The sequence below is a fragment of the Pezoporus occidentalis genome, unplaced genomic scaffold (assembly GCF_034315485.1).
Source record: "Pezoporus occidentalis ecotype Australia unplaced genomic scaffold, CSIRO_AGI_Poc_V1 ctg43, whole genome shotgun sequence".
Taxonomy (NCBI): Eukaryota; Metazoa; Chordata; class Aves; order Psittaciformes; family Psittacidae; genus Pezoporus; species Pezoporus occidentalis.
Genome location: NW_026915758.1, coordinates 211,331 through 235,585, shown reverse-complemented (window position 1 = coordinate 235,585; position 24,255 = coordinate 211,331). Strand labels below are relative to the sequence as shown.

The window sequence follows — 24,255 nt, the reverse complement described above, 5'->3', positions numbered from 1 at the left end:
AACTAGATGGTCTTAAGGTACTTTCCAACCCTAACGATTCTATGATTCTATGATTCTGAGGAGCTGGAGAAGAGAAACAGCAGCCAAGTCCTGGTTAGCAGGGATTCAAAACTGTGTTTGAACTCATGGGAAGGGACAAATAATCTTATGCTAGCTCTCTTTCTCTGAAATGTCTGCAGCAAAACTTTAGAGGTGTGAGCTGCTGGTGCTCCTGGATGTCTGGATTCTTACTGTTTTTTGGGAAGGGGGGAAAAGAGGCAAGCTGATAGCAGAGCCACCCCACCTGCAATGCAACATAGCAGTGCTAAGAGTGTGTTCCTGCTCTGAGCAAACTTCAGGCTTTGACTGCTTCATGGAGAGACTTAATTCATTGTTTGATAGACTCTAATTATGCCCATGTAGGTATGGGGATGCTGAAGGTGCTAATGGAAACATATGGGGTGATACGGTGATGTCTCTTCTCCACTATTGCCAGGGAATTTCTGAGTTTTGGCAGGCTGTAAAACGTAAAGCCCATCACTGGGCGGAGTGAGAGCAAACGTGTGGTTTGTGCATGTGTTTTTGTGTCGTATTTAAGGGAAAAAAAAAGCATCTAAAAATAAACGCCGGCTCTCCTCCGCTTCCTGATTTGTGCAGGGCTGTGGTGGAGCAGCCGGAGCAATGGGGTGGCCGGCCTGGCCTGGCCTCCAGGACTTCCCTCCTGAGCCTGGGGCAGCCAGAGGGACGAGGTGAGGGAGCTGGTGGGAAGCAGGGATGGTGGTGGGATCAGTCTTTCTCCAGGTGCAGGGGGACATGCTGCTGTCAATTGGTACGTAGGCACCTTTGGGTGCCGGTCATGGGTGGGGTGGTGGCTGCATGAAGTCCTCTGCGCCTGTAAGTAGATGTCATGGTGTGATCATGTAGGTCCTCTATCAGGCCCAAGCATTTGTTTTGGTGATGAGGGAGGTGATTGCTTTAAACCCTGAATCCCAGAGAGTAGCTTAGAGGTCCAGCTGCTGCCCTGGGGGAAACAGCTGAGCAAGAAGAGCATCAGTGAAGCCATCAGAAATGTATAAGGTATCCTCTCATGCCAGTGCAGCAGCATGGCGTTATGGTGGCATAATCTGCGCTGAAACTTGGCTCGAGAGTCATCAGGACACTGAGCAATGGCAGCTGTACTGGCTCTTGGAGGGCTTTGCTCTCCAGGTAGGGAGGAGTAGAGCAGTGCTGGGGTGGTTGCTGAGCTGGTGCCAGGAGAGCTGCAGCTGGGAAGTGAGAAACCGCAGGGAAGTTGTGTTCACCGAGAGCTGTGTTGGTAGCTTTGTTTTTCATTAGGGATGTTGGATACTAGGACATTGCCTACTATATTGTTTTTTTTTCTGGTTTTGATATGGGGTTTTGTTTATTTGTTTGTTTTTAAGAAAGACTAATGATACTGTACAGGGGATGCACAGGTGATTAAAATGTTTGTAATACTAAAATGCTTATGAATAAGCTGACAAAGGTTTTAGGAAGTTGTGTCATTTTCTCTGCTCTTTAAGGCAGGATTGAAACTCCCCTCACGGTCAGTAAGATATTGCAGAGCCTTTTTCTGGCCTGAGTTGACAGCAGGGAGTTTTACTTTCTTCTCTGTATGAGCTAAATTCATTTTATTCCATGAGCCTTGATGAACCTTAGTTTTACCTCCATGGACCTGATTTCTACCTCCACGAACCTACCTCACTAGTCTTAATCCAGAAGTTTATGGTGTGGAAAGCTTTCTCTGGAAGTCCTCCTAGGTCTTACCAGTGATTTCTTGTCATCAGTCCTACCAACCTGTGTATCGTCTATATATTTACATTGTATACATCATAGCTTGTTAGCTCACATAGCAGCCTCATGGGAGAATTGGTGCCTTCAGCCCTTCATGGTCTTGATTTTCTGACCTGTATTAAAGTATTTTTCTGCCAGCCCAGAGGAGGTGGTGCTTGTGGTCACCAGGGAGTTACGGGTTTGCCAAGTGGTGGGTTGCCCACCTGGGGCAGCAGATGAGAAGCATCTGGTGTTTTAAAAACATTAGTGGATGATGAATATTACATCTGTATGTGAAAGGTACTTTAAAAAGGGTGTGGAGGCATTGCAGATTGCCCATCCAACTGGCAAAGCATCTAGAATAGCAGAGCTGCCAGGGGGAGCGTTTTGCCATACTTGGGGCTTTTCTGAGGAGGGGTAAAGTTGGTAGATGCCATTTAGTTTCCAGAAGACTGTAGGCAGTTGCACACAAGTAATTGTGAAGGGAATAATTGTGGGTGGAAGGAAAAATGTGGCTGATGTGGTGAAGCAGGGCTCTGATGAGCGTCACAGTGTGGTTTCTTTCTGCCTTTTTTCCCCCAAATAAAGTCCAAGCACTGGTGGCTCTGTCTCTGCTACATTGCCCTGTGGGGATGCTCTGGGCTGTGACCCCTGGGTACCAAAGTGCCTGAGGAAGGGGGGAAGGGATGCTCCTGCACTGACTTGAGTGGAGGCACGAGGCTGTTGGCCTTGTTCTTGCTTATGTCCCAGCCCAGGGATGGCTAGCTGCTTTTTATTAACTGTGGGTTATTCACCTGGTTGGTTTTCCTCTGTGGGGGAAGACCTGGCTGTAGTGCAGGGATGCTCTTTGGTGTATCTGGCAGTTTCAACTTGCTGTGAATTTTGTGACTAATTGCTGCAGCAATTAAATTCAGTGTCTGAAGGCAGCACCACAGTCATGCGTGATGGAAAGGGACAAAAACAATTTTTATATTTAGCTCCTCTGAAGACTTCTTTTGATCTGTCCAGTTTAGCCAGTTTTGTTGTTGGTTGGTTGGCGTTTTTGGTATTTTGAGGTGTGTGGAGGTTTTTTTGTTATTAAAGACAAAATAATAGCTCCTTGCCTCTTTAATGTGATATAATTAGATGGAGGAGCAAGCTGTTGAATGGTTCTGGCTAAAGCCATGAAAAAAGAATAATTTTAACTGCTGTTATGAGAATTTTCCCTTTTCTGCTTTTATGATGATGAATGCCCATTTGTATTTTAGCATCTGTTCCTGTAAGAATGTGGAAGGAAATGAGCTGGCTCAGCAGAAACTGAAACCCAAACTAATCTCACGCTGTAGTAAATGCTCAATAGCCTCATTGTTTGTGGGCACTTCAGCAGCAAATTCAGAAAAACCCACCCCAACAAACCAAACAGCATTAAAACCCAGGATAGATGGCAGAGAAAGCATCAAAGCCCTTTTGTTGTTTTCCCCAGCATCCCGCAGGCTCCATGCACGTGCCCAGCAAGCACAGAGCTTCGCAGCAAACCACCAGGAGCTTTGCCCTGCTACTTGGGGTGCCAGATGTGGGGTCCCACAGCCAGTGGTGCTGGAGCCTGGCTTCACCATCACTGGTGTGGCCAGTTCCTGCCAAAGCTCTTTATGAGCTTTTCGAGGCTGACTGCTGTGCAGTCCACAGAGTCCTTCCGTCCTTTCACCCTGCGCTTCCCCACTTGCATAACTGACTTAGGCATTACCTTCCCTGCTCTCCTTGCCGTGTCTTTGGAGCTCCTGCATCACTTGGCCTCTTTGTTTCGATAAATAACTTTCCAGCCGGGTCGCTCCTTAGGTGAGGCTGGGAGTATTTCAAAGCAGAGACTCTTAAGTTTACATTCTTGCCTATTTAATTTTGCAGATCTGTTTCATACCTAAGCACACTGGGATTATTTACTGAAAGTATATGGAGAATAATACTTCTCATTTAAAAAATCCCAGTAGCCCGTGTGCTCATTATGCTTTCTCTGGTCAGAAACAGAAAGTGAAATGGATGTTTTTTTCTGTAATTATCAGACACAGAGAAGTGTAGGGATTAGTAGAGCATAAACAGAAGGAAGTAAAGCAGCTATCAAGTGTTTTAATGAACTGAGTAGCTAATTTGTTTAGTATGGGTTGTCACTGAGCCTTCAGGTTGGCACTTAGGGTTTTAGTTTGTTAAATACAAATAAATAAAGCATGGAAATGAAGTTTCTAGAAAGAGTGGTCCATCTTAGCTGTGCATATATTCTTTAGTCCCACATGTGGGATTGCTTGGTCTGCTCTGGTCTGAACTTTTTCTTGTGAGGTTTTGTTGTGTATTTTAACCTATTAATGCCGGAGAGAGTGGGATTGGGTGCTCCCTCAGCCACTTTGCACATGACACTGAGCTGAGTGGTGCAGTTGATAACATTTGAAAGAAGAAAGGATCTCATACACAGGGAGCTTGACAGGCTCCACAGGAGGAGTGGGTCCATGTGAACCTTGTGAAGTTCAACACGGCCAAGTGAAAGGTTCTGCACCTGGGGGCCCCAGTATCAATATAGGCTGGGGAATGAAGGAACAGAGGACTTGGGAGTATGGGTGGACAAAATACTGGACATGAAGCAGCAACATGCACTTGCAGCCCAGAAAGCGTGGCCAGCAGCTCGATTCTCCCCCTCTTCTCCACTCTTGTGAGACCCCACCTGCAGCACTGCATTCGACTCGGGGGTCTCCAGCACAGGAAAGACCTGGACCTGTCAGAGCAATTCCAGGGGAGGTCACTAAGATGGTCAGAGGGCTGGAGCGCCTCTCCTGTGGAGATAGGCTGAGAGAGTTGGGCCTGTTCAAGCCGGAGAAGAGAAGGCTTCAGGGAGACCTTACAGCAGCTTCCAGTGCCTAAAGGGGGGCTACAAGAAATCTGGAGAGTGGCTTTTTACAAGGGCCTGTAGTGACAAGACACAGAGAATGGCTTTAAACTGAAAGAGGGTAGGTTTAGATTAGGAAGGAGCTCTTTACTGTGAGGGTGGTGAGATGCTGGCACAAGTTGCCCAGAGAAGCTGTGGCTGCCCCATCCCTGGCAGTGTTCAAGGCCAGGTTGGATGGGGCCTACTGGAAGTTGTCCCTGCCCACGGCAGGAGGGCTGGAACTAGGTGATCTGTAAGGTTCCTTCCAACCCAAACCATTCTGTGATTATTCCTGTGAGATCTGGTGCCAAAATCTGCATTTGTTTGCTGGCAAAGGCTGATATTCATACTGTACTTGAACAACTGTTGGCACTGCTGCTTGATGAAGGCAAGCAAAATTCCTGTGTCTGAGTGGAAAAAAAATGTTCTTCAAGTTCAAGACATGAGGCATCTAGTATTTCAGTCAGGGTGAGTTTTAATGATGTTTATGGACTGGGAGGCAACGGTAGAAAGAGGTGCATAACCTTTTGAAGGAGAGGAAGCAGATTGTTATCTTAGGCTTTCAAAGTGTTGCCACTTATCAAGTAGCTCTTCTTTATTCCCAGCCTCTGTCCTTAGACCTGCCCAGTACTGGTTTGAGGGGACTCTCCACCTTGTCGATGTAGGGGGATGTTTGCTGCTGCAAGATGTGTTTCTCCAGCCGGCTGCTTGTCAAAGCAGGGAATTCCCATCACCTGTCTTTCCACTTAGATTACCCACTTTTTTTGGCACAGAGAAAGGCTTTTTTTAGCCCTCTGTATGGTGCCTGGCACAGCAGAGGCCACTTTCTCTGCATTGCAGCAGGAGAGCTCCAGCTTCCTGCTTTTGGGCTGGGGCAGCTGCTGGCAGATGCGATCCCGTATCGGAGCTGGAGCAGTAGCTTTGCCACTAGTCAACTTTAACGCATACCACCTAAGATGATGTGCTTTTAGCAAAGCAGCTTCCACTGCTTGTATGAATAAGTGAAACCAGGCTGCTCCTGTTAAACGTAGCGCAGGCTAGAGCGTGTGCATGACGTGGTTTTCTGTGGAAGAGCTGCAGGCACCCCTATTTCCATGCCTGCAATAGCAGCATCAAGAAATTGGGTGTGTTTTAGTGGAGTTATTTGTGTGTAGAGAGTGGTGCTGTTTTGTTGCAGAGCTCCCTAAGCTCTGCCTGCAGTGCTCCTGGCAGCCCCATGGTTTGCTGGTGCAGCCTGGAGAAATGTGCGGCCGCAGCTCCCCTCCCTGCTGGAAAGAGCAGTTTCAGTCAAGAAACAGTCACTTTCTATAGGAAAAGTCATTCTGGGAGATGAAGCAGATTTTTTCAGTGGCGTGCTGAGACATGCAGGGGTTTGAGGCTTTTTCACAACTGATGTGTTGGCAGCTGTGGGCCGTCGGAGCAAGTGCCTGGCTGAGCAGGCTTGTGCTTGGCCAAAGCTACCTGCATGCCTCAGCGTACAGCCAAACACCCTTATGGCGTAGCCTGAAGTTTGGGCAAACTTGTGGTATTTTTGCATGGTTTTTCCCCATCCATTTGCTTGCACAATGACCCAATCCAGGGCGCCTTCCTGGTTTGCAGAGAGTCATGCTGTGTTGCTCCAGTGAGAGCACTGCTTGGAGCTAGGGGAGGAGTTGTGCCAGATGACCATGGTCCCACCCATGGTCTGCTAAAGCAGCAAAGGGCACACTTCTTCAGATGTCACCAAAAAATAGTATTCTTCTCAGTGGCAAATCTCTCATTGACTGTAAGCCCCATGTGTCTGTAAGCATGTGTGAACATGTGTTTGCTGATTTGCTTCACCTGCTCCTGTGGCAGATACTGAGACTCATGCTCCAGGGGGGCTGCAACCTGTTCATGGCACTCAGGTATTTTCAGTCCTTTTTTCACTGCTCTAGTTAAGGTGGGTGTTTTTATTTTATTTTCAGAGCAAACTGCCTAATGGACTTCTGTGTTTGTTACAGCTGTTTCTCTGATGTGTGAGATTTTAAACTACCCCTTTCGGAGTAAAAAGACCTTAATTTTAGGTAAAATAGAAATATATGTGTGTGGGAAGCTGCACTTGCTGAAATGTTTTCTAATACACAGATCCTGTTGAATAGCAAATAGAGAGTGATTGTTGTCTCTTCTAGTTAAGGCTGTGGTTAGATTGGTTTGGTTTTGTACAAGCCTGCTGTTTTGTTTATGAAACAAATACACCATTATTCCCTGTTCTCACACTGGATGAACAGTAGAAGTGATCTTTCTCCGTCTCCTCTCACAGCTGGAGAAGAAACTGGAAGGTCATTGTGTGACTTGCACCACTAGGTTTTACATGTGGAGATGTTCCAGAAACGTGTCAGATCACTTACTTCTTAACACTGTTTTTCCACTGAGCTTTTACATCACTTTCATTAGACCTTTTCAGTGGATGGGTTTTGAAGCTCCTCATTTGGGAAGGCACAAATCACAGAAGCCTAAAACCACAACACTGCCATTTGTGATTAATATGGAGGAATATCAGAACATGGTTCTGAGAGAGCTGGGTAACCCCGGGGGTAGTGACAGAAAAGGCATGAAATGCACAGGCAGTACATCTCTGAATGGGGTAGAAGCTGCTCATCTCAAAATGTGGAGAAGAGCCCAGACAGAGCTGAACACAGATTGACCCAGCGCACTAAGGTGAAAAGACAAATCCCCTTCTTGGATGAGTTCCCAGTGCAGATAAGGAAACTTGGTGTTAAGGTGAGACTTGTTCAGGATGGCACATGCAGTCCTGGTGGTCAGGAGTCAGAAGGCTGTCACTGCACTAAGAGCAGAGGAGGATTTCTATGGCATAGGGAAAGGAAAACGTGTGTCTCAAAGGGGGCAAGAAGAGTCCGGTCAGTTAAGCCAGGAAAGCCAAGGCTGATGTGGGAATGTTGGGAAGATTGAGAGAAGATGGTATAGGTAGCAGAGCAGATATGATCACCAGCACTGAATACAATTGGGCTGGAAGTTAAGATGATTTTGAGCTGGTAGAGCATGTAGAGCCCGTGACTGGGATGGTAGGAACAAAGCCTGGCTGGCTTTTTGGATGAAACTCAGGAAGAAAGTCAGTGAGTGATGCTGCATCTGCCATATCAAGAGCCCAAACATGGTGTTTCCAAGAGGAGCAGTTCATCTTCAGGAATATTGAAAACAGTGAGTACATCAAAGTGCAAGTATATTGAGATACATCCATTCTGGCATAGCTCTGTATGGAAACCATTAGGACAAAACTGAGTAATGGAAGCTTATAGGATATCGAGATGGCTTGGAAGCAACAAGAAAAAGAGAAATAACCTATAATAGACAAACCTAATTTGGAGGAACAGAGGCACTAAGTGTTTGCTTTGCTGCCTGCCCATGGTGAGTAAGCCACCTCTCTGGGGCTGGCACTCAAGCAGGTCTGCCCCTCTCACTTCTGACTGCAAATTTGGTGTTGCCACAGGCTGTTTTTTATTGCACTTTGGCTAATTTCAGCCAAACAAAGCTGCCTTCTCAGCTGGGTGCTCACTGTACTGCCGTAATATGAATTAGTGGAGAAAACCCAGGAGTTTTATAATGACAGTACATTTACTAAGCGCATTTTGTTGTCCAGTGAACCCTATCTGGCAGAACCTGGCAGATAATTGCTATGAGAAATAGTTCTGACTTTTGCTCCCTGAAAAATGGGGGAGGAGTTGATAACTTTATCTCTCCCAGTTTTGGACAAAGCAGTTTCGATGGCTATCTCACCAGGTCAAAACCAGACGTCTGTTCCAAACCAGTGGGTAATTGCTTTGTGCAAAGCCATTCATGAGCTAATTTTTTCCTCCAGGAAGGTTAAGTTTGTTTATTCAATCCCATTTCAAAGCAATGCCTTTTCTTAACAGAGACCGTAGCAGAAATATGTGCTCAACTTGGTTATTTCTGACCTGACTATATCTTCATTTTTGTTTTGAGAATATAATTTGAAGTATATTTTTTCCACATGGCTTCTTTATCTGTCTAGCCTTCCTTCTCTCCCTTATTTTCCCCTATTAAATCTTCCACCTCATTGAAAATACCTGATACATAGATTTAAGCAACTTTGGCACAGCACAAGATCCTATGATTGAGTTAATAGGCAGTGATTGCTCCAGCACACTAAGGATAGGTTGAAAGACAACAAACAGCTTTCTGCCATGGTCTGATGCTCAGGATGGAGAAGAGGACAGGTGATAGGCGTGAAAACAGAATATGTACATTAAAATGGACAGATAACTGGTGTAGGACTGTACAGAGGAAAGCTCTGGATGATCTGCAATTACGTATTACTGTATTTAGGGTCTGATTCTGTTAAATTCAAGCAAAGTAATTTCCCATCAGTATTCATTAGGAGTGGGTATGTTTTGGTCAATGCCAGTATTTGCTTATCAGTACTGTTGTCCAACATACATGTTGTCCTGGCTCCAGTGTTCATGATCTATATATGGGACTATGCAAGAGGCAGGAGGGAGGCAATGGAGGAAGGTCTGGTGTGGCCACTGAGGTGGGCAGGGAGGCAAAGAGCCAGGATGGATGAACGGAACAGGTTGAGTGTCTCCATCCATTAGAATAAAGGGTCTACTGAAGCCCTGTAGGCCATATGAGAAAGGGCTAAAAGGTAAATGGGGCTGAGAAATAGTGTGATGAGGTGGCATTGCAAGTGTAAATGTAGCTTCCAGATTTTCCTTTTTCAGCAGAGGATGTTCTCAGCAGGCAATCCTAGCTCTGCACTTTTGGTGGGGGAGCTGGAAGCTCTGTCCCAGGCTTTCCACAGGCCTTTTTTATCTGGATGGTGCTGGTCACAATGGGACTGTGGGCAGCTCAGCCTTCCCCTTCCCACCAATGCATTGAGAACTGCTGCGGCGGAGCAGCTGCATCCCATGGGAGACCCCCAGCAGCCTTCATCTGGGTCTTGGCCAGATAGGACTTTCTTCTAGCAGCAACCCTTTTGGTTTTCAGCAGAGCTTGAAGGAGGGTTATTTAAAGCCTTCGTCCTTTCTGTGGAGTATAGGAAGTAGGAAGTGCTTCCTCCCCGTAGATCTCTGTCCAAAGCTTTTGTCTGCTTCCTTACAGTCCCACCCTGCTTGGAGTTGCTCCAAAATCCAGCATAATGGGGCAATGTGCCATTGTTCAGTGGGGTCATCTTCAGCCAAAACAGAACCTTTTGGCACCAGAATGCCAAAAGAGGGCTGTCTTCAGCTGGACTGCGGGATATATAAACGCCCATCTGTCCACCCTGCCCCACCACCCCTCCTGCAGTTAGAAATGGTGTTGCAGAGAGGGAATATGGGGATTGACCTCTCTTTGGAAGCGTGATTGATGCTTGCTATGTTTTAGTTGTGAAACTTAAGGGAGGTTTCAAAATAAGTCTGACAAGTCATGATCTCTGTGATAGAGGGTCAAGCTAAAAAAAAAAATTATGTCAACCACATGAATGGTTTTAAGGTATAGCCTACTCTTTTCAGAGCCTGGGAGGAAATGTGGGACTATTTCTGTTGTGCTTGGCATATCTCAAAGTCCAGCAGCAGCATTGTGCCTGTGTTTGCAGAGGGGAGAGACAAGAGATTGAATGGGAGGCTCAGCCTGGGCAGAGCATCAGCTGGAGGACCTACCTGGTACCTCCGTGGTCCAGATTGCCTTCAGTTGAGCAGATAAAGCTTCACGTTCCTCTGCCAGGAACGTCTTCCCTGATGCCAGTGTGACACCAAACATGTACATCAGTTTCAGAGCAGACTCCCCTTGGCTCCGAGGGCGGTACATAAGTTGGCCATCCCTTTTCAACATTCATACTGCCAACAAAATGCTGTTCACAAGCTTCAAGGCAAAAGGAAGTGGCCTCGCTGTTGTGTGCTGAAAGGTGATGTCTGCACACCCCAGGAGAAGGCATCACTTCAGAAACTTTCAGTTAGTGCACATTCCTCCGCCATCATAGCCCTCCTTTTAACCACTGCCGCATCCTTTAAACACTTTTTTCCTGTTCCTTCCAGGAGGAAAAAATAAATGGTAAATTATTGTGTTGATGTTAAGCAAATGTTGCACTTACGGAAGGGTCTTGTTGACATGGTTTCTCACGCAGGATACCTTCTCCTGGTGCAGGAAAGTTGCTGGAAATTTCCAAGAAAATAGGTATGTCCTTGGGGAAGGAAGATTAAAAAGAAATGGTGGCTATTGTGGGTCTTTGTTTGTGAAAGGCACAGAAGTTACTGAAAGTGTAGGGTTTTCTGTAGTCCTGTTAGAAGTGGAGCTGGCTAGTACTTCATATCAGCTGTAGCTTAGGTTCTTTTCAGAGGTCAGAGTAATGAATGAAAAGATCACAAAGTGGCTGAGGTCAGTATTCTGGTGTGCCTGGACCCAGAAGAGCTTTATCTGTCCATGGCCTGATATGTCAAAATCTTACTGATTAGGTTCCTTTGCCTTTGCTAAAAAAATGTTAAGATAGTGCCATCTGAGAGAGAGACCTTAAGGTGGTATCAGGAGTAGGTTTTCTCCCTTGTCCCCTTCTCCCCCATGCATGTCCACCTTCAACATTGCTTTTGAAAGAAGACACTCATTTCCTGTTTTTACAGTCAAGACCATCACCAATGTGGCACCGAGGTGGTGGGACAGGATATGCCTCAGGTGGAGGTCAGCTCTTCTCATTCCTCCCCCGTTGGAGTGCTTCCTGCTTCACAACTATCACATCTCCTTCCTGTTACCATACCCAGTTGGGAGGAAAGTACACCCATTTGGCCACTACTGGCATCACTTAGAGATATAAAATTCAGCATGATTTGATTTTCCATTTGCTGCCTTACCCAGCCTGCTGACAGAGGCTCAGCTCCAGGCAGCCCTTACCCACAGCGCTCAGAAAAGCACATTTGGTGTGGATACTGCTGGGGATGGAGCCCCATGGTGGAGGTTAATGAAAAAAGTAATGTCTTGAGTGCTGATTGTGTGGTTTACTTCTGAGGTTATATGCATTTGAGTGTTGAATGCCACACAGAAATGCCAGAAGAAGGAACGGATTTTCTTAGGGCTGTTATTGGTGCCCCTGAAAATGTCAGTGTGTGTCTGGGTCAAGGGGTCTTCAGCTGTCTCCTCTGGTATGGGGCACTGCCTTTGTCTGAAACAGACAGTCATATTGCTTTTCTGCATAGTTTATAGTGAATGCACTTAAAAGCAAATCATACTGTTGAATGTTCAGGATTAATGAAAATTGCAGCTACTTAGCGCATGTGCTGGGACTGGAGGCATCCTGCCGTGCTGCTGCATTAGCCTCTGCTTGCCTTGGACTCAGCTGCTGGGAGAGTCAAAGAATCATAGAATCAACTAGGTCGGAAAAGACTTCTGAGATCAAGTCCAGCCATTACCCCGGGACTACCAAGTCCACCACTAATTCCACCCCTGCTCTGGGCAGCCTGTTCCAATGCCTGAGCACCCTCTCAGTGAAGAACTGGTTCCCAATATCCACTCTAAACCTCCTCTGGAGCAGCTTGAGGCTGTGACCTCTTGTCCTATCGCTTGTTACTTGGGAGAAGAGACCAACCCCCACCTCACTACAACCTCCTTTCAGGTAGTTGTAGAGAGTGATAAGGTCCCCCCTGAACCTTCTCTTCCCCAGACCAAACAACCCCAGTTATCTCAGCTGTTCCTCATCAGACTTATTCTCCACATCCTTCGCCAGCTTTCTTGCCCTTTTCTGGAGTCTTCTGGAGTCAAAAGGAGTCTTCTGGAGTCCAGTAAGTGTGGTCCCTGACAGCTCAGTGAGGGGGTGTTGCCCATGTTTCTACTGCTTTTGTAGGAACGGGTCACGAAATAATGTGGTATCTTCTGTTTTCTGGAGATCTCCTATTTTTAAAGATGGGAACTGAAGTAAGAGATGAGAGGGGGTATTACTTGTAACACTGAGTGTTATGCATGGCCAGAGAGATGGTCTGTCATATCACCACTGATTAAGCAAGGATGTCCTTCTTAACTCTGCTGTGGATATAGAAAATGGCGCTTTGTGGTCAGGATCCACCTAAGAGGAGAATCAGAGTCCTGCTCATCCCTTCGGCCATTGGGTCTGGCGTTCACACCTCTGAGGCTCTACCTTGGGCAAACACCCGCATGTGCCCTCACCTGTGGGGAACCTGTGGGGAGCCACCAGCCAAGCATCCCTTGGCATGAGCAGACCTTGCCACCCTGAGAAGACAGCAGGACATTGTCCCAGATGGGTTCCCAAATCCCAGCTTAGCATTATATTGCTATAATTTAGTACAGAGTGTTTGGTGTTGTGATCTCAAGGCACGAAGGCTCGTGGGTGTCCTGCATACTAACTTGAGCATGAACCTCATGTGATGCTCTTGTCCAAGATGCATGCTGGGGATGTGGCTTTCCTGCATGTGACAGTAGTCTCTGCATTTTTGGCTCTGTGATTTTAAAAATAAACAAATAAATGAATAAGATCCCTGTGAGGCTGGTACAGTCACCCCTCAGCTAGCATAGTGATTGGGCTGATTCCTACCAGAAGAAGATATGGCCTTCAAACGCCTGAATTGCTGCATCCAGCAGAACCAGGTTTCTTCTTTATGGATGGAATGTTGTTCTCATGTAGTTACTTTACAGAGTTTTTCTTTCACAGGGTTTCTGCACCTCTGCAAAGAAAAAAATAAAGTAAAATTAAGCTCTAGGTTTGCTTTTATATTTTTAACTTCAGTTTTGATTTTGTCATTCAGCAAACAGGAATATAACAGTGTGAAACAATTAGATTACTATCACTGGTCGTTGCCATTGAACAGAACAGTGTTTTGAGAAGAACTTTGGTTTAGTGGAGTATATTTTTACAAGGAGGTTAACCAGTCGCTTTTGTGGTGTTTTGAAGTGATGATCAGTTAAAGAAAAGCTTGATTAAAATTCGAGATTAATAAAATAATGCAATAATGCGCTTATTAATTTGACATTTTTTGGAACAAAAAGTTGGGAAGTAGTAGAAATCGTTAGCAATATTTGTGTATTTGGTAGGTGAAAATATTACAGTTGTTCTCTTTGGGTTGACTCCCCCCCCCCCAGTGTTTCAGTATTTTAAATCAAGCATTGAAATAAATGTTGGTTGAAGTTTTATTAAAGGCAGCTAGTTGGCATATCTCCAAAACCACATTTCTGAGCATCTTTTTACTGAGCATACTAAATAAGGCTTCTTAAAAACAATAAAATAAGAATTCATTCCACTCTTTGAAGAAAAACACAACTCTCTTCCCTGTTTCAAATTAGCTATCCTGAAATCCCCTTGATTCCTCCAACCTCTGTATCCCAGCATAGTAGCTGCAATGGGGGGAGGATATCAGATCTCTTCTGATTTTGGGCTTGTTTGGGTTTGTTTTTTTTTCATTTAGGCATCATTAGCAGCAAGGATGGTCTTGCAGCCCAGCCTCTGAGGGCTGATTGCCATCCATCACTGTCTCTTTAGCAAGTGTCATTGTCCCCAAACTGTCTGTTTTCTCCACATGAATGGCTCTGATGCCATAGGGCTTGCTCAGGTGCCATTGGCTGGCTCTTATACTGCCGCATTTTGGCTAATTCTTCTAAAATTCAATCCAGCTTCCTTTCTCCCAGAGCTGTGGGTATTCTGCAGAGAATTATTCTGTGATTTACCTTCATCACTTAAATAAATGCATCATATGAAAACCTAGTGACAACTGTGCTAATTCTGTGGATTTACTTATATAAAAATGTAATGTCCTGTGCTGAGTTTGACATTTCTGTTCACTTTTTCTAAAAGGGACCCATGTTCTCTCTGATTTCCCAGTTCACAACAGGCCCCTTCCCCTATCCTGCAGGCCTGCACTCACAGAGCTTTATTTAGATTTACATATCACAATAGTATATTCAGAGAATGTGACATGGGTTTTTCCTCATGCAGCCCAACCTCCAAAAAAGACCTTGTGCGCTAAGACATTGCGCTGACATGTTTTCCTTGCTCTGTAATATTGTGTAAACAGGCTGTAATTTATTTTTTTTTAAGCCTTGCCAACTTTGCAGAGAGTCTGAAGACAAAATAGGGTTGGTTGCTTCTCGCTTGGCTTCATTAAAAAAAGAGGAAAGGGCAAAGGGAGGAGACGAGGAAGATCCACTCATGATTTTCTTTTCCTGTCTGCAATCACAAGCTACATTGCTGCCCAATCTGCTCCCACCCAAATTAACCCAATTTCCTAATTTACTCGAAATATTTCTGTGCTACTCTTATTGCATTGGGAATATTTGTCCTTTACAGTAATAAGCTCTCCAGCCTGAGCTGGAGAACATTATGGAAAGCTCCTGGAGGAACTACCACTTTTATTGTCCCAACAAAGGTCTCAGTTTTTCCTCATTAGCAATGAATTGTGAATGTTTGGGGGTGTTTTGTGATTCTGTTTCTTCTTTGCAGGAAATTTCTAACCTTGCCCTCACCTCCTGGTGATGGGGATCGGTGTTGCTGGGCACAGTGGGTACCAGAGTGCCCTGGCTCATTGCAGTGACTGCAGTGGCTGGGAAGGTGTTGCCACTGTCATCTGCAAATGCCTTTGCTCCCCATGCCAATAATGCAAATGTAAAATTGTTCACAGGTTAATGCACTGATGCTGTATGTCAGAGACTAATTGATTTTTCCATATAAATCAGGACTATAATCCCAAGTAAAGTGACTTCAATAGATAGGAGCAACCCAGAGACCTGTAACTGAATTTCTTAGGTTTCAGCCTGTGCAGCTGACTCCATGAAATTAATGGGCCAGCCTGGAAATATTCCCCTCACAGCTATTTGCAGGATTGGAGCCTTGTAATTATATCTTTCTTTGGCGAGCTAGGGGTAGGTGGTTATCTATAATGGGTTTTCATCCCAGATGTGCAATCAGGTTTTCAAGACCACGCAGTTCCTGAGTACGTGTTTATGGATAAACTCACAAAGTGTGGTGGCTCGAGGTCTGTTAGCAGTTCACTGTGCCTCTCAGAGGAACATTCAGTGTACATACCTGAATTGTTACAGAGTGTTCTGGAACTGAAAATGAGGGTGATCCTTCCCCTTCACCCGCCTTTTTTAATAAGCTTCTGGAAAGGGTTTAACTTGAAAATAAGTTGCAAGTAAGCAGTGGTACTTACTTAAATAAAAGCATGATTTAGTCACTGAAAGTGAAAAATGTAAAAAGCCCATTCATTTACTTTGTGTGGTCTGTTCTTCGCTTGTCAGGTTTCGTTTCTCTTTGTTTCCCCGAAGGCAGCGGAGGAAGGAGCTTCAGCTCTTTCTCATCTCAAACTCTACAGCGTTTCTGCAGGGTTTGAATTTTTTGCAGCATTATTGATTGAGGTTTCTCCTTTGTCTTGCTGCTTCTATTATTAAGTTTTCAAGAGGTGAAGATTTTCCTTGCTGTGCTTTGAACTTTATCAGAAAGGTATTACTTTTGACCCCATGTCTACAGCTTGGGAAGACGAAGCAGGTGCTACAGTAGCTGGTGTATGAATGTCAGCATTGCTTTTGCCACAGAGCAGGAAAGAAGTTCACATGACTTTTACCAGGCAGGACCTGATATCTATAGCAACGTATTTGTGTATCCTGCGCCTTCGCTATTGCAGCACTCGTTGCTTAGGATACTGGCATTAAAACATGTAACAAAATCTGCTTTTTACTCTGGAGTTCACTGTCTGTCCCAGGCCCATGTAATTGCACATTTCCCCTCCCAGTTCAGATCAGACCCATTGACCATGGTCCAGAGGATGTCGTTATAATCCCATTTTGCGGCCTTTTTGCTACGTGATCTTTTATTACCACCAGGAATTTGTTGGTAGCTGAAGTGCTCAAGAACCCATCTCCCTCTTGCAGCTTGGCCCACGGGAGCTGGAGTATTCTTAAATACATCTGTGCATTGACTGAGTTGGTGAGCAGTGGTGCGCTAACAAGGCCCAAAACGCTTTTCTGTAAGGGTGTGTTCCTGAAGTGTAGCCCCACAGATCTTCAGTGATTGAGGCTTTTCTTTGGGCTACCTGTGGGTTTTTTGGTGGGTTTTGTGGGGATTTTTTCCTTTTAAATACAAGGATCAAACTTTTAAAAATACAGCCTCAGAGCAAGGCAGCATGGTGGCTGAATTATCCTCTTCATAGCTCTTGTCTTCACCTGGCCATGGGAAGAAGATACTGAAGTTATTGCACAGAATGGTTGACATTGGCAGGGACCTCTTGAAATTATCCAGTCCACCCCACTGCTCAGGCAGGCTCAGGCTGCCCAGGACCATGTCCAGTTGGGTTTTCAGTATGTCCAAGGATGAAGGCTTCACAGTTTCTCTGGGCAACCTGTGCCAGTGTTTGGCCGCAGTCACTGTGAAATAGTGTTTTCAAGCAAAGCCTTTCTTAACATGGTGCTCACAGGGTCCCTGTGGGCCAAATCCTTTTGTCTCTTCTTCTGCACCCCAAGGCAGAAGGCATCAGTGACAGATCTGACAGTTCAGGTGTTTTAGTAAAAAAAAAACTTTCACCCCTCTAGGAATGGTTCTTGCATTTCAGACCAACTTAGAGCAGTATTTGCTGCCTGGCTTGTGCTGTTCATTAGCTTTGGGCTCCTGCAGTCCCAGAGGCACTGTGCTACAGCTTCAGGACCACAACAGATCTCTGACATGCTTGTTCTGTTTTATAAATGAGCACTGCAAGAGAAATAATGCTAGATTTCCCACTGTAAAGGAGATAGCTTAGATAATACAAAGAATATTTGTTCTGTGCCTCTGTGCACTGCCTTTCTCTGCTGGAAAGCACCTATGTCCTACAGACAAGCATTTCATTAATTTTCTTCTTTTTATTAACACTAAATCAGTATACAAGGGGGGTTGCACAAGGAAGTGCATCTCTGGAATCATTTTTCCTTTTGCAGCCATGACTAATTCACTAAGAAGATCCCATCAGGAGTTCAGTTCAAGGGGCTTTTGCCTCAGGAGGTTTGCAGTGAAAAAGGCAGGTTGGTCTCTGGCTGTCTGGGTTATGTGCTCGGACAATGCTGCTACCTGCAGTAACTGGTGGTTGACGGAGAGTTCACACAGAAGTAGGATGCACTGAGCTTTGTTAGAAGTATTTCAAATACTTCAGTGTGTGGATGCTGACAACCAGTCCACCTATCGGTAAAAACAGAAAATTGCTACTTCAGTTGCTTCAGAGCTAGCTAGTTACTCACCCTAGTGCTTGCTGCATAGCTGGTTGTCATGGTATAACCCCACTCAGCAACTAAGAACCATGAAGCCAGTCACTCACTCATTCACCTCCTGCCCCAGTGGGACGGGGAGGAGAATCAGAAAGAGAAGGCAAAACCTGTGTGTTGAGATAAGACCAGTGTAAGAATTATGGGAAGTGAGGGGAGGAATACAAAGGGAGACAACAAAAAGAAGTAAGTCCCAAGACAGACAAGTGATGTGCACTACAATTGCTCACCACCTGCTGACTGATGCCCACCCTGACCTGAACAGCGATCTGGACCTTCCGTGTGACTCCCCCCAGTTTATATACTGGGCATGACATGCTGTGGTATGGAATACCCCTTTGGCTAGTTTGGGTCAGGTGTCCTGTCTCTGCCCTCCTCTGGCTCCCTCTGTCTCTCCTCACTGGTAGAGTGTGAGAGACTGAAAAGTCTTTGATGAGTGTTAAGTGCTACTGAGCAACAACTGAATCATCAGTGTGTTACCAGCACTATTCTCAGACTAAAGCAAAAAACCTCAGCACTGTACCACCCACTAGGAAGAAAATTAGCTCTATCCCACCTGAAACCAGGACATGGGTGTGCGTCTCGACTTCACTGAAAGACATTTTTTCTCATTGCTAGGCTTTTGCTATGAGATTATTGCTTGTATTTAGTGATCCTGGAAGGACAGAGGATATATTCAGGTAGGATTTCTCCGGCACCTCTGATGGAAACTGAGCTTATTGCGGGCAGGCAGCAGCCCTGTATGATTTTAACAAAAACTGTGGTGTGAAACAGGATCAATAATGCATTTGCATTTCTCCCTGTTCCCCATCATGACTGAGTATCATTTTCATGAGCAGTGGTACACTTGTGACGTCTACTGGTTTGCAGTTACAGTTCCAACCTTTCCTTTTCTGATCACCTCAAGGGTATTCCTGTGGTTATTTTTGTTGCTGCCGTGATAGTGCTTGGTGCTCTGAGGGTTTTTGCTCACCACACTAAGCAGGCATGGACCTCATTGCTGTGTATGTGGCATTGCTTCCCTGGATTTCTCCCTGGCTTGATCACAATTGAAGGACAAGCAGACCTGGGGCCACACTGGGTATAAGGATATCCCTCCTCCCTTGCCTTCTACAACCACTGCAGTGAATGATGTGGCTGGTACAGGCTCCTTAAAAAAACACCCCACAGTCCTAATCACAGGACTGACCTGAGCATCCCAAACCTCCCTGCGATTTTCATTAGCAGCAATCCTCCAAGTGGTCTTGTGGCTAAAACAGCCACTGAGCCTCTGGAAAGTGATTTGATGAAAGCGTTTTATAGCAATCGAATGAAATGTCAGTTGGATGCCAGCAGCAGGGGTTGCTGTCATGATTAATGAGATATTTAGGCATTTCATTTTGGAGGAGCTACCAGCAACACGATTCACATCGAAGCTGGTTTCTTTTAGATGGGCTTTAATAAATTAATGTTAATGTTGGTTATTTAATTATTTGTAACAAATTGGTTGCAACAACTGCAGGGTTACATTTGGGCTGAACGCATTATGAAGCCTTTCAGAAAGCTCATATGCAAAAAAGGATTGTGTTCAGAGCATTGCACATTACTTTTCTGATAGAAAACAATGTAAAAGGGGGGAAAGGGTTGAAATAACCTGTAATTTGTTGACTGCAAAGACTACTTGAAAATAAAGCTTTTGAAGCTGATATTAAATGAGCATCCATCCAAATAACAGGATACATCTAGTAGAAGTAGTGAAATCTAATAAATGAAAATAACATTTTACCTCTCTCTTATTTGGGGGCCTCTATTTTAAAGGGAAAAGGAATAATAAAGGTATTATAGGAACACAGAGAACTGGCATTAAACCTTTTCAAACCATTTGAAAGTTTTACAGTCCCTTAACCCTGTGCATGATTAAAGCTGAGGTTATTTCTGCTTTAGTCTGGCTCCTGCTTTAAGCAGGCTTTGCCGTTTGTCCTCCTGCTCCTCTCCCAGGAGTCGGAGACACTGGCTGTCAAGGCAGGGACTGCTTTTGGCAGTATTTGGACAGTAGTTCTTACAAAGCACCCGAGCATCATGAAGTGAAGGAGTTCGCCAAGGGCACCTTGTTGCTCAAGAACAGAAACAGAGTGCTACAATTTCTGCTCTTAAAAAGAGGTCCAAGGTCTATTCATTATTTGCTCCAAGCCACTGTTTTCTGCAAATTGACTGCAGCAGAGCAGAAGATTGTGTTTTCTGCCCCTTGCACTGCAAAGATGAATATCTGGAGCAGGCGAGATTCGAAGATGCAGTAGGAGCAGCTTGGAATTAGTGGTTTAACTGGAGGGCAGCCCAGTGATTTCCTAGGGCTGATGCTGGCAGGGACTGGGAGCTGTGGGAGCTGTAGCATCTCTGTATGTTGGGAGCATGCAGAGGTGTGTCAGGGGCCCTGAGAAAACTGCAGCGTAATGGACAAAAATAAAGCTTGTAGCTGACATACTGGAAGCTTTTCTAGAAAACACAAGTGCTAATGATAGCACAGTTTTCTGTTAAGCCTGATGCATTGAACTAATGAGCAGCTGGCTGGTTTTTGTTGTGAGCATTAAGCCACAGAGCAGGATGTGGATTTTTTACATTGCTGAGGTGATGCAGAGACTAAGTGGAATACAAATAAAACAAACTTAAATTCAGCTGTTGAAAACCTCTTTGCTGTAGAGCAACTTATTTTTTGCTGACCTTTTTTTTTCCCTTAGGTTCTTATGCATGCCTGGGATTTTTAATCTCTGGGAAGTGCTTACCCTCTGTTACATTTTTCCTGGTCTTTTCTCAGCTCTTGCAGTTTCCAAATAGCCGTGTGGTGTTGGCCTGTTACTAACCTGCCTTCTGCACTGGCTGCAAGCAAGCCTAACAGGCAGATGGGGCTGTGCAGAAGAGTGTCATTTATGCTGGACCAGTCGCAGGGGTTTGGGTGTGACTTTGTGCAAAGCTTGTGAATAAGCTTCTCAAGTCTGGGGAAGGAGATGCAGCTCAACCCCATACTTTGCAGCTCAGTTTGGCATTGCTGGGAAGCCGTGAAAGGCTGAAAAGGATAAAAGTCAAAACTATATTATGGTTTTGTTGGGGTGTTTTTCTGTTGTTTCCTAAGTGCAGACTGACCATCCTTCATTTTGCTGAAGGAGCTTTCCTGTTGCTGGGCAGTCTCACCAGTGTGTGGTCACCCACTCATCACGGCCATTGTCAAGGGAGGGGACAAACCCAGCCTCCTCCTGACATCCTGATAAAACCTGAGGTTAAAATGCCCTTTTGCTCACGCTGGGGAATATTGAACTTACTGAAGAAGCTTATATAAAAGTATAAACCACAATAAGCCTGAAAGGAGTTGTTTTGCTGAACATTTTGCTTTAAAAAGCCTTTTTCTCTGCTTGTCTGTGAGGACAGAGGGTTGCGATCTGCTGGAAAGGATGAAGTGCCTTGTGCCAGTGTTTTTGTCACAGCGACTCATTTACTCACACAGCTTCCACAGCTGAGAAGAAGAGGGAGAAATCTTTCAGGACGATGCTGTTGAGCATGGGCTGTGCTGATCTTACCCTTGCTGCACATTTCTGTGACCTCCGGGTTGCCACAAGCAGCACCACCTGCTGTGGGGCTGCTGGGGGTGGAGAGATGCAGGGAAGAGATGCTCCATAAGCCAAGGGAGGAGATGTTCCAGAAGCCAACGGTTTTCAAAGAGCATCTGGACAACGCAGACACATTTGGCACAGAGCCGTCTGCCCTTCCTGCTTCTTGTTCACCCCCACTTCCTTTCACTTTTGAATAGATGGATTTACTTTTCATTGCCACTGCCATCATCACAGCAGATCAGTCTGTTGGAGTGGGTCAAGAGTTGGAATCCAGACCTGGGCATCACAAGCTGTGTGATAGAGGGGAGTGGTTGTAGCAGAGAAACAAAATAATGACAATTATTATTTCCCAAATAATAATTAATATTTCCCAAATAGTCCCTCACAAACTAGCTTCCCTTGTCCTTCCACAGCACCCTAGTAACTCAGAGAGCCTAGAGGGGAGGAAAAGAGGCCAAATGAAAATGAGATATTTTTCTAGTGATTTATAATATCCTTTTTCTCCTCTTTTGTCCCAAGCATGCTCTGTCTGCCCCAGCCCCTCTCCTCTGGGGCTCCAGTGGCTGGAGCTCAGGCAGGTGCTCTTTTGCTTTGCAGCCAGTGAACCCAGATTCAGAAGAGGATGGGGAAGCAGAACAGCAAGCTGCGTCCTGAGGTGCTGCAGGACTTGCGCGAGAACACCGAGTTCACCGACCATGAGCTGCAGGAGTGGTACAAGGGCTTCCTAAAAGATTGCCCCACAGGCCATTTGACTGTAGAAGAGTTCAAAAAGATATATGCGAATTTTTTCCCCTACGGCGACGCATCAAAGTTTGCAGAACACGTCTTCCGCACCTTCGACACCAACGGTGATGGGACGATTGACTTTAGGGAATTCATCATCGCCCTGAGTGTCACCTCTCGGGGCAAACTGGAACAGAAGCTGAAGTGGGCATTCAGTATGTACGACCTGGATGGCAACGGGTACATCAGCCGTGGGGAAATGCTAGAAATAGTGCAGGTGAGGCATTGTCTCTGATTTTTTGTGTTTTACTTGTGTTGCTATAACCTTTTTCCCCTGGGACAGCCGGAGCTGGAGATGAAAGGTGTGCTGAGCTGGTTTGCTCCTGCCTCAGGGAGGCTCCTGAGCCCATGATCCCCAAACGGACACCGGGGTCCGTCGTGGGATCTGTGAGATGCAGGTGAGGAAAAGGCCTGAGCCATGAACAGGGTGCTTATGCAACTGGCCCGCAGGCAAAGTCTTGCATGTCTCCCTGGTGATTTCTTAGTGGGACATTGATGGGATCAGAAAACCCTAAATACAAATTTTACTGACCTGATTAATCTCAAAATTAATACTTTGAAACTTCAAATCTGAGTCAACGTGAGCTCTGAATGAAAGGCTGTAGCATGTCTTTGTCTCTGGGAGGCTGAGGACTCGTAACCCATGGGTTGTACTGGGGGGCAGGCAGAGCAGAGCCCCTGTATCCCTGCCCCATGTGCCAGCCAGGGCTTGGCCTCAGCAGTGGGCTGGTTGCCATCTGCTCTGCAGCTGAGATGTGTCTCTAGTGCACTGCAAGGGACACTGAGAAGCACGTAGTGCACCCAGCCAGTGCCCTGGCAGTTGGTCCTCATGGTTGGGATGGGGTAATTTAGGAGGAGGGCTTGGACTTTGGACAGCCTAAAGAGATCTCCTCTTTATTCATGTTCTTGTAAGTCTGAAAATGTGTTTCCTTACCCTTCCACAAAGAAAAACAACCCATATTCCTATATATTCATATTCACCTCATACGCATATGCATAACTGAGTGTATGCTGAGAGCTAGCCAAAGAGGCAGTGGCTTTGCTCAGTTGCAGAAAAGAGAATTACACACCATTACCTCCTGTATTTTAGCTCGGTCCTGGTTGTATATTAATCTAGACCCTGACATTCAGTTAAACTGGCCCAGCAGCGTGGGACCTTCTTTTGAAGTGCAAATGGATACAGGAAAGAAAAATAAAGCTGCAGTCAGAAATTCCTGTCTGTTTTGGTTTATGAAGTCCTGCAGCTGCTTGCTGGGGTCAGCTGCCTGGTTTTATTGCTACAGGCTTAAAGTGTTTTTCTCAGTCCTGATGCTTTTTCATTTGGGTCATGTTTTTCCTAGATCTTTTTTTTTCCTTTTTGTGTTTTTCGTGCTCAGGCAATCTACAAAATGGTGTCATCAGTAATGAAAATGCCGGAAGATGAATCCACTCCTGAGAAGCGAACAGACAAGATCTTCAGACAGATGGACACAAACAATGATGGTAGGATCTCCACTGGCACCCCCTTCTAGGCCCTAGGAATAGAATTTTCTAGACTGGCATTGGTAGAACCAGATGATGGTATTTGAGGAGAGGGGTAGAGGGCAGGGCTGTCCCCACCAGTGCCTCTGGTCTCTGACTGGCTTTGGTGGGCATCTGCAGTCCATAACAAATAGGGTGTGTAAGTGGCAGTGGATGAGATATTTTTGCTGGGGACTGGGAGGGGAGTATTCCCTCCCGGACATCTCATGGGTAAATCCCCTTCTGCAGAGGCTCCTTTAAAACTCCCCTGACTCCAACATCTTTGGGTTATTTCTCTGGGTGTAGGATGAACTAGGCATGAGATTTTGCTCCAGTTGCCCTTGACAGGTTGCACTCCTGGGTTTGTCATCAGTAATGTGGGTCGAGGATCTGGCTGGGTATTTGAAAGTAAAAATTCTGCTGGGTCCATAATACTTACTTTCTGTGCATGTTTGTGGCATGTGTACATGTGCACATGGTCACATGCTGACCTGCAGTTGTTTGCTCTGTTGCAGCATGTGTGTCGGGGATGTAACA

At 45.6% G+C, this 24,255-nt stretch overlaps 1 protein-coding gene across 5 annotated transcripts in view; it reads left to right on the top strand.

The window, feature by feature from the left end:
• Positions 1–24,255, top strand: part of HPCAL1 (hippocalcin like 1) — an 85,792-nt gene that overhangs the window by 56,871 nt on the left and 4,666 nt on the right. For 4 of the 5 annotated variants that reach the window (XM_062634516.1, XM_062634512.1, XM_062634514.1 and 1 more), the window contains exons 3-4: positions 22,033–22,435; positions 23,595–23,700. In XM_062634516.1, the coding sequence (XP_062490500.1) occupies positions 22,058–22,435; positions 23,595–23,700 (484 nt within the window). In that variant the 5' untranslated portion in view covers positions 22,033–22,057. Of the gene's footprint in view, positions 1–630; positions 729–22,032; positions 22,436–23,594; positions 23,701–24,255 lie in introns of those variants that run through there. The other variant, XM_062634513.1, reaches the window with a different exon arrangement.